At 37.3% G+C, this 16,779-nt stretch overlaps 1 protein-coding gene across 1 annotated transcript in view; it reads left to right on the top strand.

Moving 5' to 3' along the window:
• The window catches only part of LOC128545816 (fibrillin-2-like), a 75,861-nt gene that overhangs the window by 23,377 nt on the left and 35,705 nt on the right, over positions 1-16,779 (top strand). Inside the window, exons 9-24 of the mRNA XM_053516486.1 lie at positions 2,541-2,693; positions 3,844-4,122; positions 4,308-4,445; positions 4,980-5,099; positions 5,383-5,508; positions 5,783-5,905; positions 6,090-6,212; positions 9,328-9,480; positions 10,625-10,678; positions 10,817-10,942; positions 11,563-11,688; positions 14,831-14,950; positions 15,190-15,327; positions 16,020-16,070; positions 16,166-16,291; positions 16,530-16,757. Of these exons, the coding sequence (XP_053372461.1) occupies positions 2,541-2,693; positions 3,844-4,122; positions 4,308-4,445; positions 4,980-5,099; positions 5,383-5,508; positions 5,783-5,905; positions 6,090-6,212; positions 9,328-9,480; positions 10,625-10,678; positions 10,817-10,942; positions 11,563-11,688; positions 14,831-14,950; positions 15,190-15,327; positions 16,020-16,070; positions 16,166-16,291; positions 16,530-16,757 (2,184 nt within the window). The remainder of the gene's footprint in view (positions 1-2,540; positions 2,694-3,843; positions 4,123-4,307; positions 4,446-4,979; positions 5,100-5,382; positions 5,509-5,782; positions 5,906-6,089; positions 6,213-9,327; positions 9,481-10,624; positions 10,679-10,816; positions 10,943-11,562; positions 11,689-14,830; positions 14,951-15,189; positions 15,328-16,019; positions 16,071-16,165; positions 16,292-16,529; positions 16,758-16,779) is intronic.

The raw sequence follows: 16,779 nt of genomic DNA on the forward strand, positions 1-16,779 counted from the left end.
CAAAAACACTCGAAAACCAAATTTTATATTTCCATAAGAAATAATGGAAACTCAAATTAAAAAATAAATACATAAAAATCATAAACACAAAATATGTAGTAAAAATAAAACAAATTAACCCGCACTTTACCTTTAAAAAAAGTAAAAATAAATCCCGACAGATACATGTTTCCATGTATGCACGCAGGCGCTGTGTGTGTGTGTGTGTGTATATGTGAAGCCTCTCCCATCCTGAGAAAGGGTGTGAAAGTGTGGTGTCAAATTATGCGCGCACACACATAAGAGAGGCTGAGGGAGAAAATGGATTTTTAACCTTCTAATGAGACTTCTTACACAGTAAACCTTTCTCCTTTATTATTTAAATTTCACATAAACACATTAACGGAAAGACTGTTTTGTCTAAAGAAATTAGCAAGAACATTGCTAATGACACTCATGTGAGCGTATACAGCGGAATCACTGCTGTAACATAAAACAAACCAAAAAATGAACTGGCACTTTACCTTTAAAAAGAATTGCGATAGAGCAGTGTTTCTGTGAAGAGCAGAGAGTGTGTGTGTATGTGTGTGTGTGTGTGAAGCATAGAGGGGATGCTTCAAACAAACACAAACAAACAAACACTAAAGACGAGAGAGAAAGAGAGAGCGTATGTCTGAGACCCGGCATGGTGTTAAATTACACGCCCGCACACACATAATGGATTTTCAACCTTCTAATAAGACTTTCTTTTGTTTTACACGCGCATACACACGTGTGTTATAAGAAACACACATGCTTACAAACACAAAATAAAATATGTTTTATACGCACACACATGGTCACGGTGTTGTAGTAAACAGTACACGCGTGCACGGATGTTGATTATACCCATGAGAGACAAGCACTAAGACCTAGCAGGGAAGAGGATTTAACCGCAGCACAAGAGAGAGAAAAAACGTTGGCTCAGTTGTGATCACGTGCTGCTTGGTGTGAAAACAAGAAGCACATGCATGATACATAATACTCGGTACTCGTAAACCAAGACTTGCTTGTTTTTCAAGTCAAAATGTATAAAAAAATCTTTGCTCGTCTTGCGGAACACTTGTAAACCGCGTTACTCGTAATCCAAGATTTCACTGTATTCGAACCATGGAGTGGATAAATAACATTCATGTGTAAGAGGCAGCTAAAAGTCTCATCAAATCAAGGTCTCAGTCAGTCTAATTTCAAATCATTGATTTGTTCACATGTCACACTCAGAAACATACAGTAAATGTCTGTGTTTTGTATGTGTGTGATGGTACATGCTTGTTGAGGCAAGTAAAGAATGCTCAGCTATGATAGAACGCAATGAAGAAAATCATACAGTGTCAGTGACTGGATCTCAACCTGCAATTATACCTCCAGTCATTTCTTCATTCCAACCTGAAAGACATAAGACTCACTGACATTAATCCTCAAAACATATTAATGTTTACATTCACAGCAAATTAAAAAAAAAATTCCAATGAAAATATAGACTTTATTTTGGTACTTAACTAGTGTTGTTTTTTCTCAAAGTTGACTAACTATTACACATTTGAACTGTGCATGTAGAAAGGTACCCCTGAGACTTTTTACAGTGTGTATTATTGTTGGGAGCATACTATAGTGTGTGGAAAGATTTAGTTTTCAAGGTTCTAATTAAATATTTTTATGAATTATTTCTATCTATTTCTAAGCAACATGTGGCTGTTTTTAGAAAGTGTGCAGCTTCTGAAGAGCAGAATGCCTAAGCAAGGACTTTTGTCTAAATCAAGATGTTCCAGCTGTCCAAAGGCATGCTGACAAAAACCAGCAGTCAGAGCATCCGGAGCATGCTGATGTCACATATCTAATAGTTTATAAAGATCTGTGCTTGTATACTGTATAAATATGAACAGCATCCAAATATATTAAAACAGACCTACTTACTGTAGTGTGCTTTTGAACAAGTGGTAGTAGAGGCCTAATGATTATGTGCATTTTTGTTATATTCTTCCATTAATTAGTATTTTTAAACATGTATTAATGGTCAAGAGACTAAAGAACTTGCCTTTGAGAAGTCAGTGACGCACATGTTCAGGGGTTGACTGACCTAAATACTGCAGGAAGTGCAACTTTCTTTCTCACTGTGGCTGCTGAAGTGAGGCCTTTACTTGATTGTGTAATGAGATGTGGATTTGTGATGCGATGACGAGCAAAATCAGTTAAATACAGATTTAGCAAACAAAAAATTGGAGGTGTACTGTACCTCCAGTGTACTTCTGGCCCTTAAGATTTTATTAAAAACATCACATTTAGGCAGACGACCTTATTTTTATTTTATCTCATAAAACATCTAAGCAGTTAAGAGCCCTAAAGGTGGTAACTTGATGGTCATGGGGTCCAAACCATAGCCCAATGCTTTAACCACTGAGCTACCCCCATCACCAAAGCAAGAGATGATATAATTATAACTTTTTGCTGACTTGGTGTGTGTCTGTGTGTGTGTGTGTGTGTGTGTGCATGCATGTGTGTGTGCATGTTTGCATGTGTTTAAGGGCAGCACACAGGTTCCTGTTTTAAAGCCGTACTGGGTGGGCGCTGCGCTCAGGAGATGTATGGGCGCCACACTAAAGCGCATTGCTGTTGTGACAGAGGCCGCTGCTGGGCACAAGGAACTGTGCCAGAGATATGTCCTAGCCGGAGATCTGGTAAGTTCTTCTCCCTTAAACAATAGGATTTTTTTTCAATCACGGTCAAAGAACTTTAAATGTGCTGAATGTCCTGGATGGATGATCATGATTATGTTTTGCAATGCGTAAGGTTCAAGGAAACTTTATTATTCCCAAAAGGGCAATTTGGTTTAACGCCAAGCAGCAACATTTAACAGGGCAAATAAATATGTATAGAGTTTATAATTACAGCTTGTCATTAACCACACTAAGCAACAGGAATAAATCACCTTTTAATTTTATTTGGTCTACATCGTGGCAGAATATATACAGTATAAATGCACCCTGATGATATTAGCCTAAATTCATACCACAAGGCATGGTATGGATCAGCCAAAATGTATCAAAGTTTATCACAGACCTGACCTTATACGAGTCATGAAGTTCATGCATTCAGCAATTTTGCTGCACACCTTTATAATGGCCCGCAAACTATTTTTTAATGTAACAGAAAGTAGCGCATCAGTAAGAACAGATTCAATAAAACAAGATTAAAGCATTTCCATAAAAGTGGTATCACCATTAAAACTGTAAAGCTTATGATATCAGTATAAACGCTGAAATAATTACTTACACACAGCATTAAACCCAAAGCTTGAAACAGAATTTGTTATTGATCACAGTCCATATACTGCTGCACCAATTTCACAACCTGATGGTTCATTAAAACATGATTTTTAAAAAATAAATTATTTATTATTTATTATTAATTAACAATACATTTATTATTAATTATTATTTATTATTATTATAAACCAGTAAAATCACAGACTACCATGTTATGTCCAACCGAGTAGGAACACAATAGCAGTATCATCTGTGAAATTAATAAAACTGTTATTGTTCTTTTCTTAGTAGTGATGACCTGGTCCCTTAAGTCTTTGGACCTGCGGATGGAGTCCCTTCCTGTTTTAATTTTGCAATCCCTATTAAAAGGCACCTATCACAGATGACCTTTTCCTGCTTAAATGTAAAAAAATAGCAACAGAAAAATCTAGGAAAACATGTGCAGATACTAGATAAGGAGTATGTGATATATAAGAAAGTATTAAAAGTTTGTTAAAACAAGTGCATACCTGTGTTTGTACTATTGTTAAACATAGCAACTGGATCTTTTTGTACGTCTCAGATGAATTCCACAGGATGTGCTTAGAAGGAGGATATCCAGATGTGGATCCTGGCATCAGAGAGGACAGAGTTCCTCAGCAGCCCCATGGACATGATGGCCAACCACTTTATCCAACGAATGGAAATGGTCCTATATACCCAGAGCTTCCACAGATCCCACATATTCCACAAATCCCTCAAATCCCACAGATCCCTCAAATCCCGCTGATTCCTCAAATCCCACAAATCCCTCATATTCCTATTAATGGACATGACAATGGTTATGGACAAGGACCTGTAGGTGAGAGAGACACTGCAAAACAAATGTGTAATATTTCAAGACCTTTGGAACATTATATTTTCATGATAATATAAACATATGTTGTACATACATTTTATTGATTTGTATTAATGTCTAAAAACTTGGTTAAAAGTAAAAGGGCTTCACACAAAGATATGCTTACAGAATGTTTGTTTGTTTTCCAGTTGGTTTAAATCAGACAACAAACAAATGCTTACTGATGCCTAACTTGTGTCTTAATGGTCGCTGTATCCCTGTGGGGTTTGGTCACCGCTGTGAGTGTAACACCGGTTACCAACTGGACAGTCAAATGGAGTGCTCAGGTAACCCCAGATCAGCTGTTAGACGAAAGGGGCCTTTCGCAAATTCTCACATTGTTTGTGTGCATAACCGTTTCAAATTGAAATTTGTATTATTTCTTTGTCAACCGATTCTCTGATATCACATGCCTCAATCTCATTGGCTGCACATTAGCCCATTAAATCTTATGATAAACTCACAAATATACTTTTGCTTTCACTATAAAATGTGACAAAGTTTTATCTTCAAGACAACCTGTCACAGACTTTCTAATTGAATTTGTTAAAGCTTGCAATTTTTATTTAATCATGGACTGTAAAATGCAGCCCATTTTCATTCATGACCTGTCAGCTCACCTGTTAACAATAACCGGGGTACCCCTTCTAAAATAAATTACGCACAGCTATAATTTAGTATTTGCTGTGTCCTGTGATTGTACCAGTTTGTGATCAAATGTAATATTTTTTTTAACCAAATTGATCACTGCACAGCTACATTTGTAGATAATGGAAGTATTTAATTGCATCTGCCAAATGTTTTGTGTGTGTGCGCTATAGATATAGATGAATGTGTATCTGAGCCATGTACCAACGGAGACTGTGTAAACACTGCTGGTTCTTACTACTGCAAGTGTCATACAGGCTTTAACAGGCCCCCAGGCAAACAGGCCTGCTTTGGTGAGTCCTAGATAATGCAGCACACCTGTTAGATTCAACTGAGATAAATTACAAGACCTTTAATATAAAGGGTTTAAATAATATTCCACATCTGAAAATAAAATTAATTAACTATAGGTCACATACTGTACCAGAAAGCCAAGATTGGCTTAGTGTGAGACGCTTGAGTTTTTATTCCATAGTGAACTTAAATAAACTGAAGAAAAAAAAACAGATCAATTGAATATTTGTGTAGTATAATGAATATGGAACCTTAAGGTAACTTTTATGTCTCCCCAAACAGACATTGACGAGTGCTTACATAACGGAGTACTTTGTCAGAACGGCCGCTGTCTGAACATGGCGGGTAGCTTCCGGTGCATCTGCAACGCAGGCTTCCAGCTTACCCCGGATGGCAGAAACTGTATGGGTAAGACCTCATCTCTATAGAATGTTCACACGAGGGTCTGCACTGTGTTAGACTGTGGAATGAAAATCATCTTACATTCTAGCTTTTACTTATTTTTTTAAAATAGTTTTAATCAGCGCTGATTCTTTGATACAGATATCACTGAATGTACAGTATATGACTGCTTCCTCTGGTCTTTATTTACCCTATGGAGCTTAAATGTTGGATAACATTGCTCATCTACTTATATAAAAAATATCTTACTTTAAAAATTTCTATGCCTTTTTTCTTACAGACCATGATGAATGTTCCATAACAAACATGTGTTTGAATGGCATGTGCATCAATGAAGATGGTAGCTTTAAATGTGTGTGCAAACCTGGTTTTACACTTGCTTCTAGCGGTCGCTACTGCAAAGGTATGTATTGTTGTCAGTTGTACATCTGTAACACACTTCCATCCAACCTTTTAACTTACAGCAGGTATAAAATACTGATAACCATGTTGCAAAAGTTCTTGTCATAAAATATTGCTGAAATTATTGCATATGTTTGTTTTTGAGAGTATATGCATGTTTTGAATGTGTGTGTTCATTCTCACAGATATTGATGAGTGCTTGGCCCCTGGTATCTGCATAAACGGGCGGTGTCTAAACACAGAGGGGTCTTACAGGTGTGAGTGTTTGGGAGGACTGGCTGTTGGGCCGGATGGACGCTCCTGTGTGGGTAAGAACAAATAAAAACATACTGATACACACACAAACACTCATGTAGTTGTAAACTAGAGGCATATTATTAGCCCTTGGTGCACGTACAGTGCTTGATTAATAAGTTTATGATTCTGTAAGTTATGTGACATACTATAGAAGATATTTGTGTATCACATGTAAATACTAATTCCTCCAAGTTTACCATCAGATACACCCTCACCAAGAGACTTGTTCGAACTCACACATACAATTCCTATATATACAACTCCTGGTTCTTATATAGACGATGAAGCTACAGGGGCTCAAGTGTTCACATTAAACTGGAACTTCTGATGCAACTTCTCGTAAATAAAGGTGTAAAAGTGATTGACATTTACAGTACAGAAGACTTGGCACAGTATGGTGCTGAGACTCTTAGTAAAACATTTGAATGGTGTAAACATTTTGGAGAAGGCTGCATGTCCGTGAATGATGATCTTGGCCGAGATGGCTCTGAGCCCACCGCAGTCATTCCCGTGAATATTGAGCAAAGGAAATACCTGAACCTTAAAGGGGTCATACAGGCCTACATGCACTTTTTTAAACTGTTTTAACTGAACTGTGTGTTAGGAGAGTGCGTACACAACCACTCTACGATGATAAAGAGCCGCCCAGTGGTTTTCTTTTCATTTATTACAATAACATGCCCCTTCAGAAATCAGGCCAATCGCAAATGCCTGTCGATGTGACGCCACACTACAAGAGGCCGCTCCTACAATAGTTGATTGACACTGGTGTTTTAGCAAAGACCCGCCCCGAGTGAGAAGAAGCTGTCGGCCATTGTTTTTCACCACTGGAGCAAAATGGCGCCTAAGCGAGTGTGGAGTACAGTTGTTGGGTGTAATAGCGAACACAGCAGTCGTCATTCACTACCGACATCTGAGCCGCTGAGGACGCAGTGGCTGAATTTAGTTTTTAAAGCTAACGTCCCCGCCGATTTACCTAAATGCGTTCATGTTTGTGCTAAAAATTTTTCACCAGACTGCTTTATAAACGCGGGTCAATATAAAGCAGGTTTCGCTAGGAAGCTGCTCCTAAAAAATGGATCTGTACTAACGCTTTGTTTTCTTGCTTCATCTTCACCAGGCTCAGTAAGTAATTTCTTTTTCTATGACTCTTTGCAGATCGCCTTTTCTAATAATCACGATGAATGCGGAGTGTAAGTTACCTTATACTCTCATAGAACATGGTTATGGCTTCTTCTCTATGTACAGCCGTCTCTACTGTATATAATCCCTAATTGCCCGTTTATAATAAACAATGCATTAAGGTGATTGTCTAGTTGCAAACTACGTACGTAGTCGGAAAACTATATTATGCTTACCTTTGTTACGTTAAATGGTTTATAACGATGTCTGTCGAAGATTAAGAAGTCATGTAAACACATCAGTAAACACATCGCGTTCATATTTCTCTCAGTAAGCTTCTCCGCTTTATGTTGTTGTTGCTCGCGGCAGCGTAACAGCCCCGTTAATTCATGCCCATGCAGTGATGAGAAAGACAAATCGAGTCGATGCATGTCCATTCTTTTAATTTCTGCGTTGTCAGGCGATATTACAAACTTCCGCGTAGTTTCCGTACTTAAATCAAACCAAAAACTACTTAGGAAAACAGGCTCAGGCTCTATATTCCAGCGTTTTCCAGTTTGGACTTCATTATCCACAAAGCACTGCGTTGTGGACAATGCTTTGTGGGTAATGCAGTCCAAAGCATTGCCCGCACTGGACTACACTCCCGTGGCTATACCCCACGTGTGTTGTGAAGACACGCCTCACAGAACTGGGGGGTCGGGCTCAGCAGAGATCATAAGCATTTAAAGGAACATGCACTTAAATAGGTTGCTGAGAACAGAGCTAGTTTTTACCAGTTAAAAGTAGTGTTTTTTTTACACAACCATTGAGAATTTTTTAATTAAATATATTACAAACTTTGAGTAAAAGATCATATTAACATTTACTAAAACATGTTTCTGGATAATCCCTTTAAAAGTTAATGGAGACAAAGAAACAAATCTGTCTGTGAGAACATAGCTTTAACTTCACTTCAAGCCATTTCAACATATTTTGCCCATTAATAGACTTCCTGCAAGCGCAGTGTCCTAGAAATGAAGCAGTCTAATCATGGCTCCGGCGTACTGAGAAATCTGGTAATGGTAATGTCATGGGAGCTTTTTCGCTCTCCCACTAGTTAATGCTGATCTTTCAATTAACCAATAGTTGACTGACACTACTTGTGATCATTTTAAAATACCATTAAAAGAAACTAAACAACTGTAAAACAAATGAGTCTGAAGTCTTATGATCTGAAAGCTTATATCCCAGATACACTGAGATAAGTGCACTAGTGTAGCAGGGGATAATATAGGTTAATAAATTTAGTTTTAACTCTTATAACCGTGTTTTGGTATTCTGTACAATCAAAAGTCCTGGATTGACTTGACTAACACCCCCTTTTAACACACCTAAAACACATACATACAGTAACTCACTGTCAATAACTGAAGCCATTTTTTCGTTTTCAACAAATGGCGGGTTGTCAACAATCTGTTTGAAATTTAGTCTGAAAACTGAGCCAAGCTCTTTTATTGTCTAACTGCTTGTTTAGCCTTTTACTGTATGACTCACATGTTCTCGCTCTCTATTTCTCTTTCTTACTGTCTCGTAATAGGGAGACATTCCTAAAATCAGAGAAACATCTTACTTCAATTACAGTATTACCAGATCAGTTAATTAATTATGGTCATTAGACCCAATGATGGGTATAATTGGTTTAAACCATTATTAGTTAACATAACCGTTAACTGATGTTTTAGTGTGTGCCATGTTTCATTTTATTGCAGGTGTATGCAGTGTTACTGCTTAATCTGTGTGTATGAATTGTATAATGGGCATTGCAGTGTGAAATTGTGTAGTGTTTTCCTGAACTAACTACAGACTCTTAAACCCCTCATTATACTCACTAAAGCAGACACTGAAACAATGACATGTTATATACTGTACGCTGAAATATTTATAGATCTCACTACTGCTTTATTAATCAGAATTGCTGTATTTATCACTTTCTGCTGTTTTGTCCCATCCTTTTATATCCAGACACACACATGCGCAGTACCTGCTATGGAGCTATTAAAAAAGGTGTGTGTGTTCAACCTTTCCATGGAGCAGTAACCAAATCAGTGTGCTGCTGTGCTAGCACAGACTACAGCTTTGGGGAGCCCTGCCAACCGTGTCCTGCCCTAAACTCAGGTAGTTTTTTAAACAGACAGAGTTTAATAGTGTTTTTTAACTCAAGCAATGGTATTAGTCTGTTTTCTATTTAGTCAGATTATGCTGCTTAAATAATTGCAATTATTTGCCAGATTTTGAGTCGTCCAGATGATCTTTTCTGTGTCTGTAGATCAGTGTGGTGAAATAAGCATAGTTTAAAAAAAATGTCAATATTGTTTGTACAGTAACTTGAAATACAAATGTATGCATAAAATGTATGCATAAATAACATCATGCATACAAATGTATGCATGATGTTATTCATACATACAGTACATTTTACAGCTGTCATCACTTTGTATTATTTAAAACTTACTTATTTAAAATTATTAAAATTTGTATTTAATGTAAAATATGTATTATTTTGACAGATCAGTAACTTACAGTATATTTTTCACCAGCAGCAGCTCCCCTGCTCTCACACACAATTTTCTCTGAGAATGGACTGTAGGCTGAATTGGATTTCTTTGTCTAGCTGAATCTTTTCAACCAATGACATTAATTTATATTTTGTTTTAATGGCTATTTTATGCAATCCAGAAGTTAATGTTTATCAGTATTCATTTTAATACATACAAACATAACGCATATCTAATAAGATAGCTAAGCTAAGACTAAGACAGCTAAGACCATAGTGCTTTTTTATGTGGTACTAGTATTAATACCACATTTTTTACTTCACTTTATCCAAAACATATATTTTATATCTGTTGCTATTTATAACCTTTTTTATCAGCACTGATTGGTTCAGTCAGAACACTTTTCAAAACACAGTAGTCGGTGAATTAGATGAGCTGAAACTGTATTTCGGTGTGGATTGATGCCCACCCTTGCCTACTCTTGCACAGTGTTCCCCAAGCGAGGCATTGGAGTCTTTATAATCCTAACCAGAATAAAGCGGTTGCTGGCAAGAAACGAATGAATATAATTTGACTGTAGACCAGCACTTCAGTCTTGTGGTCTGAATCTCTTTAGTGCTTACCATCTAAAGCTTCAGCTCAGATAGCAACAGCTTAATTTATTTTGGAAACTCTTAATTATAACTCATTTTATCTCGGTAGTAGCCAGGGTCCTATTTTTTGATTACCGATGACCAAATTGCATTTTCTGTCTTTGTTTTTAGCGGAATTCAATGCTTTGTGTCAAAGTGGGATCGGATTTTCAGTTGACGGAACAGGTAATCCTCATTTTTTTTTTTTTTTTTTTTTTTTTTTAAGAATACAGTATGAATGGGCTTGTTTCTGCCAGTTCACCTGCAGAGATTATAAAAATCTTAAAATTACTATAAAAACTAATTCTACTGCTTCACCAACAGACATTAATGAATGTGCACTGGATCCTGATGTCTGCTCTAATGGAGTGTGTGAGAACCTGAGAGGAGGCTACCGCTGTATTTGTAATACAGGCTATGAGACAGATCAAAGTGGCCGGGCCTGTCTGGGTGAGTAAGCATGTCAGGCGCTAGGTTTGGAATATTATTTAATCAATATTCACCATATAGTGTGTGGGGATTTTGGGACAATTAAAAAAAAAAATCCTATTAATCTGTTATGAATGTACACATAAGTAAGAATATGATAGCTGTTTATTGTACTGTATTTATTTTGCATTACTTTCGGTACAGCCCTTATAGGATATGTAAGAGAAAGAGCCTGTCACTTGTTTGGTAAAATAAGAGCATAATTACAGTATTATTTTAACATTATATTAATTTACATGTTAAAAAGTACATGTAAATGTACTGTTCATAAGCATTCTATCATCCTTACTCTTGTATCTTTGCCAAAAACAAGGCTATTTTTGTTCTTTTACATCTCTTAACAGCAAGACATACTTTTTCAGTAATGAAGTATTGGATTTTCTACTTTCCTTTCCTTACTTCATGTCCTATGGTTTCTAAAGATTTATTTAAAGAATGTGACTTTGATTTGTATATTTTCTCTGTCCATCTCATTATTTAGTCCCTATTTAGTGGCACTCCATTAAACGTCTGTAATTTAGTGTTCTGCCCTCAGTATGATGTCTCAGTGACGTGTTTTCGTCTATATTTTCTCTTTGCAGATGTTGATGAATGTCTGGTGAACAGACTGCTCTGTGATAATGGCTTGTGCAGAAATGTTCCAGGTAGCTACATCTGTACATGTCCCTTGGGTTATGTCTTCAGACAAGATACAGATGCATGTGAAGGTAAGCTTAAGAAGTCACTTGGTATTAGGCAGTTTCTAATCCTAGAAACGTTAGAAAGCATAGTTTCCCATGAGAGGACATAATTTTCAAATTTCACTATGTTTTCAATGAGATATACAGCATTAAAAAGGACCAGTGAAACGGATGTTTAGGATAAGCTTTCTGTGACAGGTTACACAACGGCAAGGCTAGAAGCTGACTCACCTTACTGATGGTCCATTAGTCCTCTATGTTCAGTTTGCTCTTATCAAGCTTCACAGTCAGAGTCTTAAAATAACTTGGCCATAGCTTATCATATCAGCTGGAAGCAGTTGATTTTGGCCTAAACAGTCTCTCTTGAATTACTCACTCACACGCTCATCCTCTATACCGCTTTATCCTGTATTCAGGGCCGCGGGGGCCTGGAGCCTATCCCAGGAGACTTAGGGCATGAGGCGTGGTACACCCTGGACAGGGTGCCAATCCATCCCAGGGCGCACACACACATTCACTACAGGCAATTTAAGAACACCAGTTAGCCTAATCTGCATGTCTTTGGACTGTGGAAGGAAACCGGAGTACCCGGAGGAAACCCACCAAGCACGGGGAAAACATGCAAATTCCATACACACAGAGACGGGAATCAGCCTGGTCGGGAATCGAGCCCGGACCCTGGAAATGCAAGGCGACAGTACAAACCACTACACGATCGTGCCTCTTGAATTACTATTGATTCAAATAAATTCTACTTGAATAGAACAACACTGTACCAAAGCAGCTTTTTAGAAATACAGATGTAGCTTTAGAGTCCTAATGAGCCAGCCAGCGGTGAGAGCATGAAGAAAAATCCTTCTGTGATGATTTGAGGAAGAACCCTGAGAGAATCAGGACTCAAAATGAAGCCCGTTCACATGTAGGTGATACCAGATATGTCATTATAAATAATCACAGTGTATAGTTGAACAGTAGTGGAGCAAATTCAAAACAGTCTTAAGTAAGTTGAAATGATGATGATGAAGATAAATCGTTAATATACAGTAAGTCCAGTTTGACCACAGAATAATGTGTATGAGTTCTTATGTACAGGATAATGTGTAAGAGTTCTTATGTACAGGAGAATGTATATGAGTATTTATGTACAGGATGATGTGTATGAGTTCTTATGTACAACTTGGTATTTTAGAAACCTGCAGTATGCATAAGAGCATCCTAATACACCACAGTTGGTTGTAATGGGTTCTGTGAGGATCATGGCTATAATAGATCCTCACAGAACTACGCAGACCAGTTTAATCTAAAGATCACAGGTTTAGCATTTTATTAGTATTAATTTGTAAGCATTGGTAAGCCATATCTTAGTCAGCGTGAAGCAGTATGATACTTTTGTGCAACCAATAAAAGAATTTAAGGTTTATTCCACTACTTTATTGGTGCTGGGGTACTCCTGGCCCTGTCCACTATATCCTGGTGTTTTATTGAGTAATAAATTAGTTTCTGAGTTTTATGTTGCTGGTTGGAAGCCCCATTGAAGTCAGGCTTTGTCTAACTGTCACCAGCTGTAGGCAGCTGGATGCTTGTGTAGTGGCAGCAGAAGTGGGTTTTAGCAGGTATAATGGGGCCGCAGGCAGAACAGCTGGATAGAGTTTGGGATAAGATGAGTAAGTGCTTGGTAATGACACAAATATCTGACCATGCATAGTTCTAGTGGCTGTTATAGATTTAGCATTTCTCCTGAAACACTCACAGAAAAACACCACCTTAAACTGTACATTAAAATTATTTTTATTTGCCAAAGCACAATAATTCTCTTTCTCTTTGTTTCTGTGTTATCTTTTAGTAAATGTCTATCCTGTTCCCATTCTGTCTTTATCGCTTACAATTTTTCACTCAGCAACTGCTCATGCACAGGAGATAATTATTATCATCCAGCTACAAGTGGGTCAGAAAGACTTTGGAACTATAAAAACAGTTCTGTTCTTGAGTCATGTGCAATTGAGTCACTATATACACCATGATTCATGTACTGTATGTATCACATCTATCTCATCTCTTACCATAAATGTAATGCTACTGTAACTCAGGAAATTCCACATTGTCTGAGTTTTGCTTACTTTCTTGTACTGTTTCTTGTAGCGAGAGAAAGAGAGAGTAAAAGAACAACAGATAAAAAACATTGTGACATTCTCCAGATACAGATGCTGACTGCTTCTTTCTGGAATGGAGTGACACAACCTTTCCAGGAGTATTTTTAGTTTGGTTTTAATGTCTGTCTTACTGTTTATACTTTCTGTGTAGAAACTGTATATACACACAAGCACTTTATCAGGAGCACTAATACTGAGTAGGTCGTCCCTTTGCTCTTAAAATAGCTTCACTTCTTCCTGGCATGGATTGTAAAGGATGTTGGAAACAGTCTTTGAGAATATGGTCCATATTGACATACTGTAACTACTGTACATCTGGCTTTTTGGTTGCACTTTCCTGCTGAAAATCTTCTGTTCTACCCTATCCCAAATGTGTACTACTACTACTGTAGATTCAGATCTGGTGACCGGAAAGGCCACTGAAGAACACTGATCTAATTTGTAATGTCCATGAAAGCATCGAAGATGGATGAGTACATTGTGGCCATAAATGTGTGCATATGGTCAGCAGCAATACTTAAATAGGCTGTGGCATTCAAGGGATAATTGGCACTAATGTGTGCATAGAAAGCCTCATAGTGCCTCAGCAGAAATCTTCATTAGCCAGACTATATTTTTCCAGACTTTTAATTGTCCAGTTTAGTGGAAAGCAGTGTGGTCTTCCGCTGCTGTAGGTCATCCGCCTCAAGGTTTGACATATTGCGCATTTTAAGATGCTTTTCTGCTCACCACAAATGTACAAAATCGTTATCTGAGTTGCTGTAACCTTCTCACCAGTTTGAACATATCTCTCCATTCTATATTGACCCCTCTCATCCTTATTTCTGTCTGGATATTCTTTTATTGCACCAAAATTGTATACTTTTTTGAAAAGTACACAATTTTATAGTATACGATTATTTAACATATTAATGTAAACAAATTTGGTTAAAACATACTGTTGCTTTTTGCCTCATGATAAATAGAATTAATAGAAGGGCTTTCTCCTAATGTCTATCTACCTCTCATGTTTGTTTCAGACCTGAATGAATGCGAGAGCAGTCCATGTATTAATGGCGTGTGTAAGAACAATGCAGGCTCTTACTCGTGTGTGTGCTCTCCTGGCAGCGTACTTGATCGGACCGGTCTAATTTGCATCGGTAATTATCACATAGAAAGCACTAATATTTTTGTTACGAGACAGTTATAATTTTTGTATGGTAATTTTTTTATTTAGTTCTTAATTTCTTTCTATAACTACAATAAATTCTTTACAAACTTACCAACAGGTCATGAAAATTTGGTTAATTCTAATGCTTGTAACTGAAGGTAATGTATGTTTCTGACTTTGTGAATTATTTTTGTTCAATGTGAGCAAACCTGTAAGTGCCTTTTACAGACTCTCTGAAGGCGACATGTTGGATGAACATCCAAGAAGGCCGATGCGAGATGAATATAAATGGCGGGACTTTAAGATCTGAGTGCTGTGCCACACTGGGCGCTGCATGGGGAAGTCCCTGTGAGCCCTGTGAGAGGGGTATGTCAACCACTGTGGCCATAACATCACTTAAAAAAAAAATTCACTTCATTCTTTTTGTGTGTTAAATATATATCTGTATTATTCTGCTTATTAGTGTTTTGTTATCTCCAAACAGCAGTTTTAATAGTTTTTAACACAACAAAGTTCTCTGAATAAATTCACAGAATATATTTTAAAAATACCTATTACGCATGTCATCCACTTAACCAGAATTAATACAATTTGACAGGTCTTTGGCCTGTGTTTTGACAGAAATGCTGGCACTGCTTGCTGTTGTGAATTTTTTTTTATGACATTTTCCTTCTTGTGTGGCCTGACATTGTTTAGTTTTTTCTAAACCTTTAAGTGTGTTTTCCTGTTTCTGTCATTCATTACTTCTTGTGAATGCACTTCATTCTTTAGCCTTAGGTTAATTTTCCGTTAGCCTAGTGTCATTAAAGACAAACTTGAAATGACCTCCTGAAAACACCAGTGCAGCTGGTCAATCCCAATTCATTCCCAAAAGATCTGCAGTCTATATATAATGATTACAATTTCACTTATCTTATCTTATCTTATCTTATCTTAATATCAAACCAAAATATACGAATTTGGGATATGCCTACTTGTGGAATAGAAAACCAGTATAGCTTGTTGTGCAGAGTTGTATTACTCTAAATTATTACTAATAATCTACAATATATTCTCAGATCTTGTCTGTCAGAGGGGATTCACACGACCAAGAGGGACCATTTGTGAAGGTAAAAGCGCAAAAATCCATTTTTACTGTCAGATATCCTTAGTTTGAAGTGTTGTATGAATCAGATTTTAAAAAAAATCAATTTTTTTTTCTCAGATGTTAATGAATGTGAGGTGTTTCCTGGTGTGTGTCTGAATGGACGGTGTGTGAACACACAAGGCTCCTTTAAGTGCCAATGTCCTGAGGGACTGACTCTAGATGGCACTGGACGACTCTGTATTGGTGAGTCAACACCACTCGTACACGCATCATTAATGCAGTCTCTAATTAAATACTTGTTGTCAAGATGTAAAAAAGATATTTATATTTCATATTTTAAGAACTATTAATATAAAAATTTCACTATGTTAAATGTTTTCAGAGGCCACTAAATGTATAAGTTGATTTTCTAAATTAAGCTGACTAAATAATTAAGTTTTTATGTGTTTAAAGAGAGAGTTCTATTTTCTTCTCTACATAGACATTCGCTCAGAACTTTGCTACCTGACCTATGATGAGGACATGTGCGGTCAGCCAGTGCCTGGAAGATTCAGGATGGATGTATGCTGCTGCACAGTTGGAGCTGCCTGGGGGAAGGAGTGTGAGGCATGCCCGGAGCCTGGCACACGCGAGTATGAAACGCTGTGTCCCAGAGGACCTGGTTTTGGAAACCGTGGGGACATAATTACAGGCAGACCTACGTATAAAGGTACTGTTAAAGTCACTTCTGA

The sequence above is a fragment of the Clarias gariepinus genome, chromosome 17 (genome assembly GCF_024256425.1).
Source record: "Clarias gariepinus isolate MV-2021 ecotype Netherlands chromosome 17, CGAR_prim_01v2, whole genome shotgun sequence".
NCBI classification, from domain to species: Eukaryota; Metazoa; Chordata; class Actinopteri; order Siluriformes; family Clariidae; genus Clarias; species Clarias gariepinus.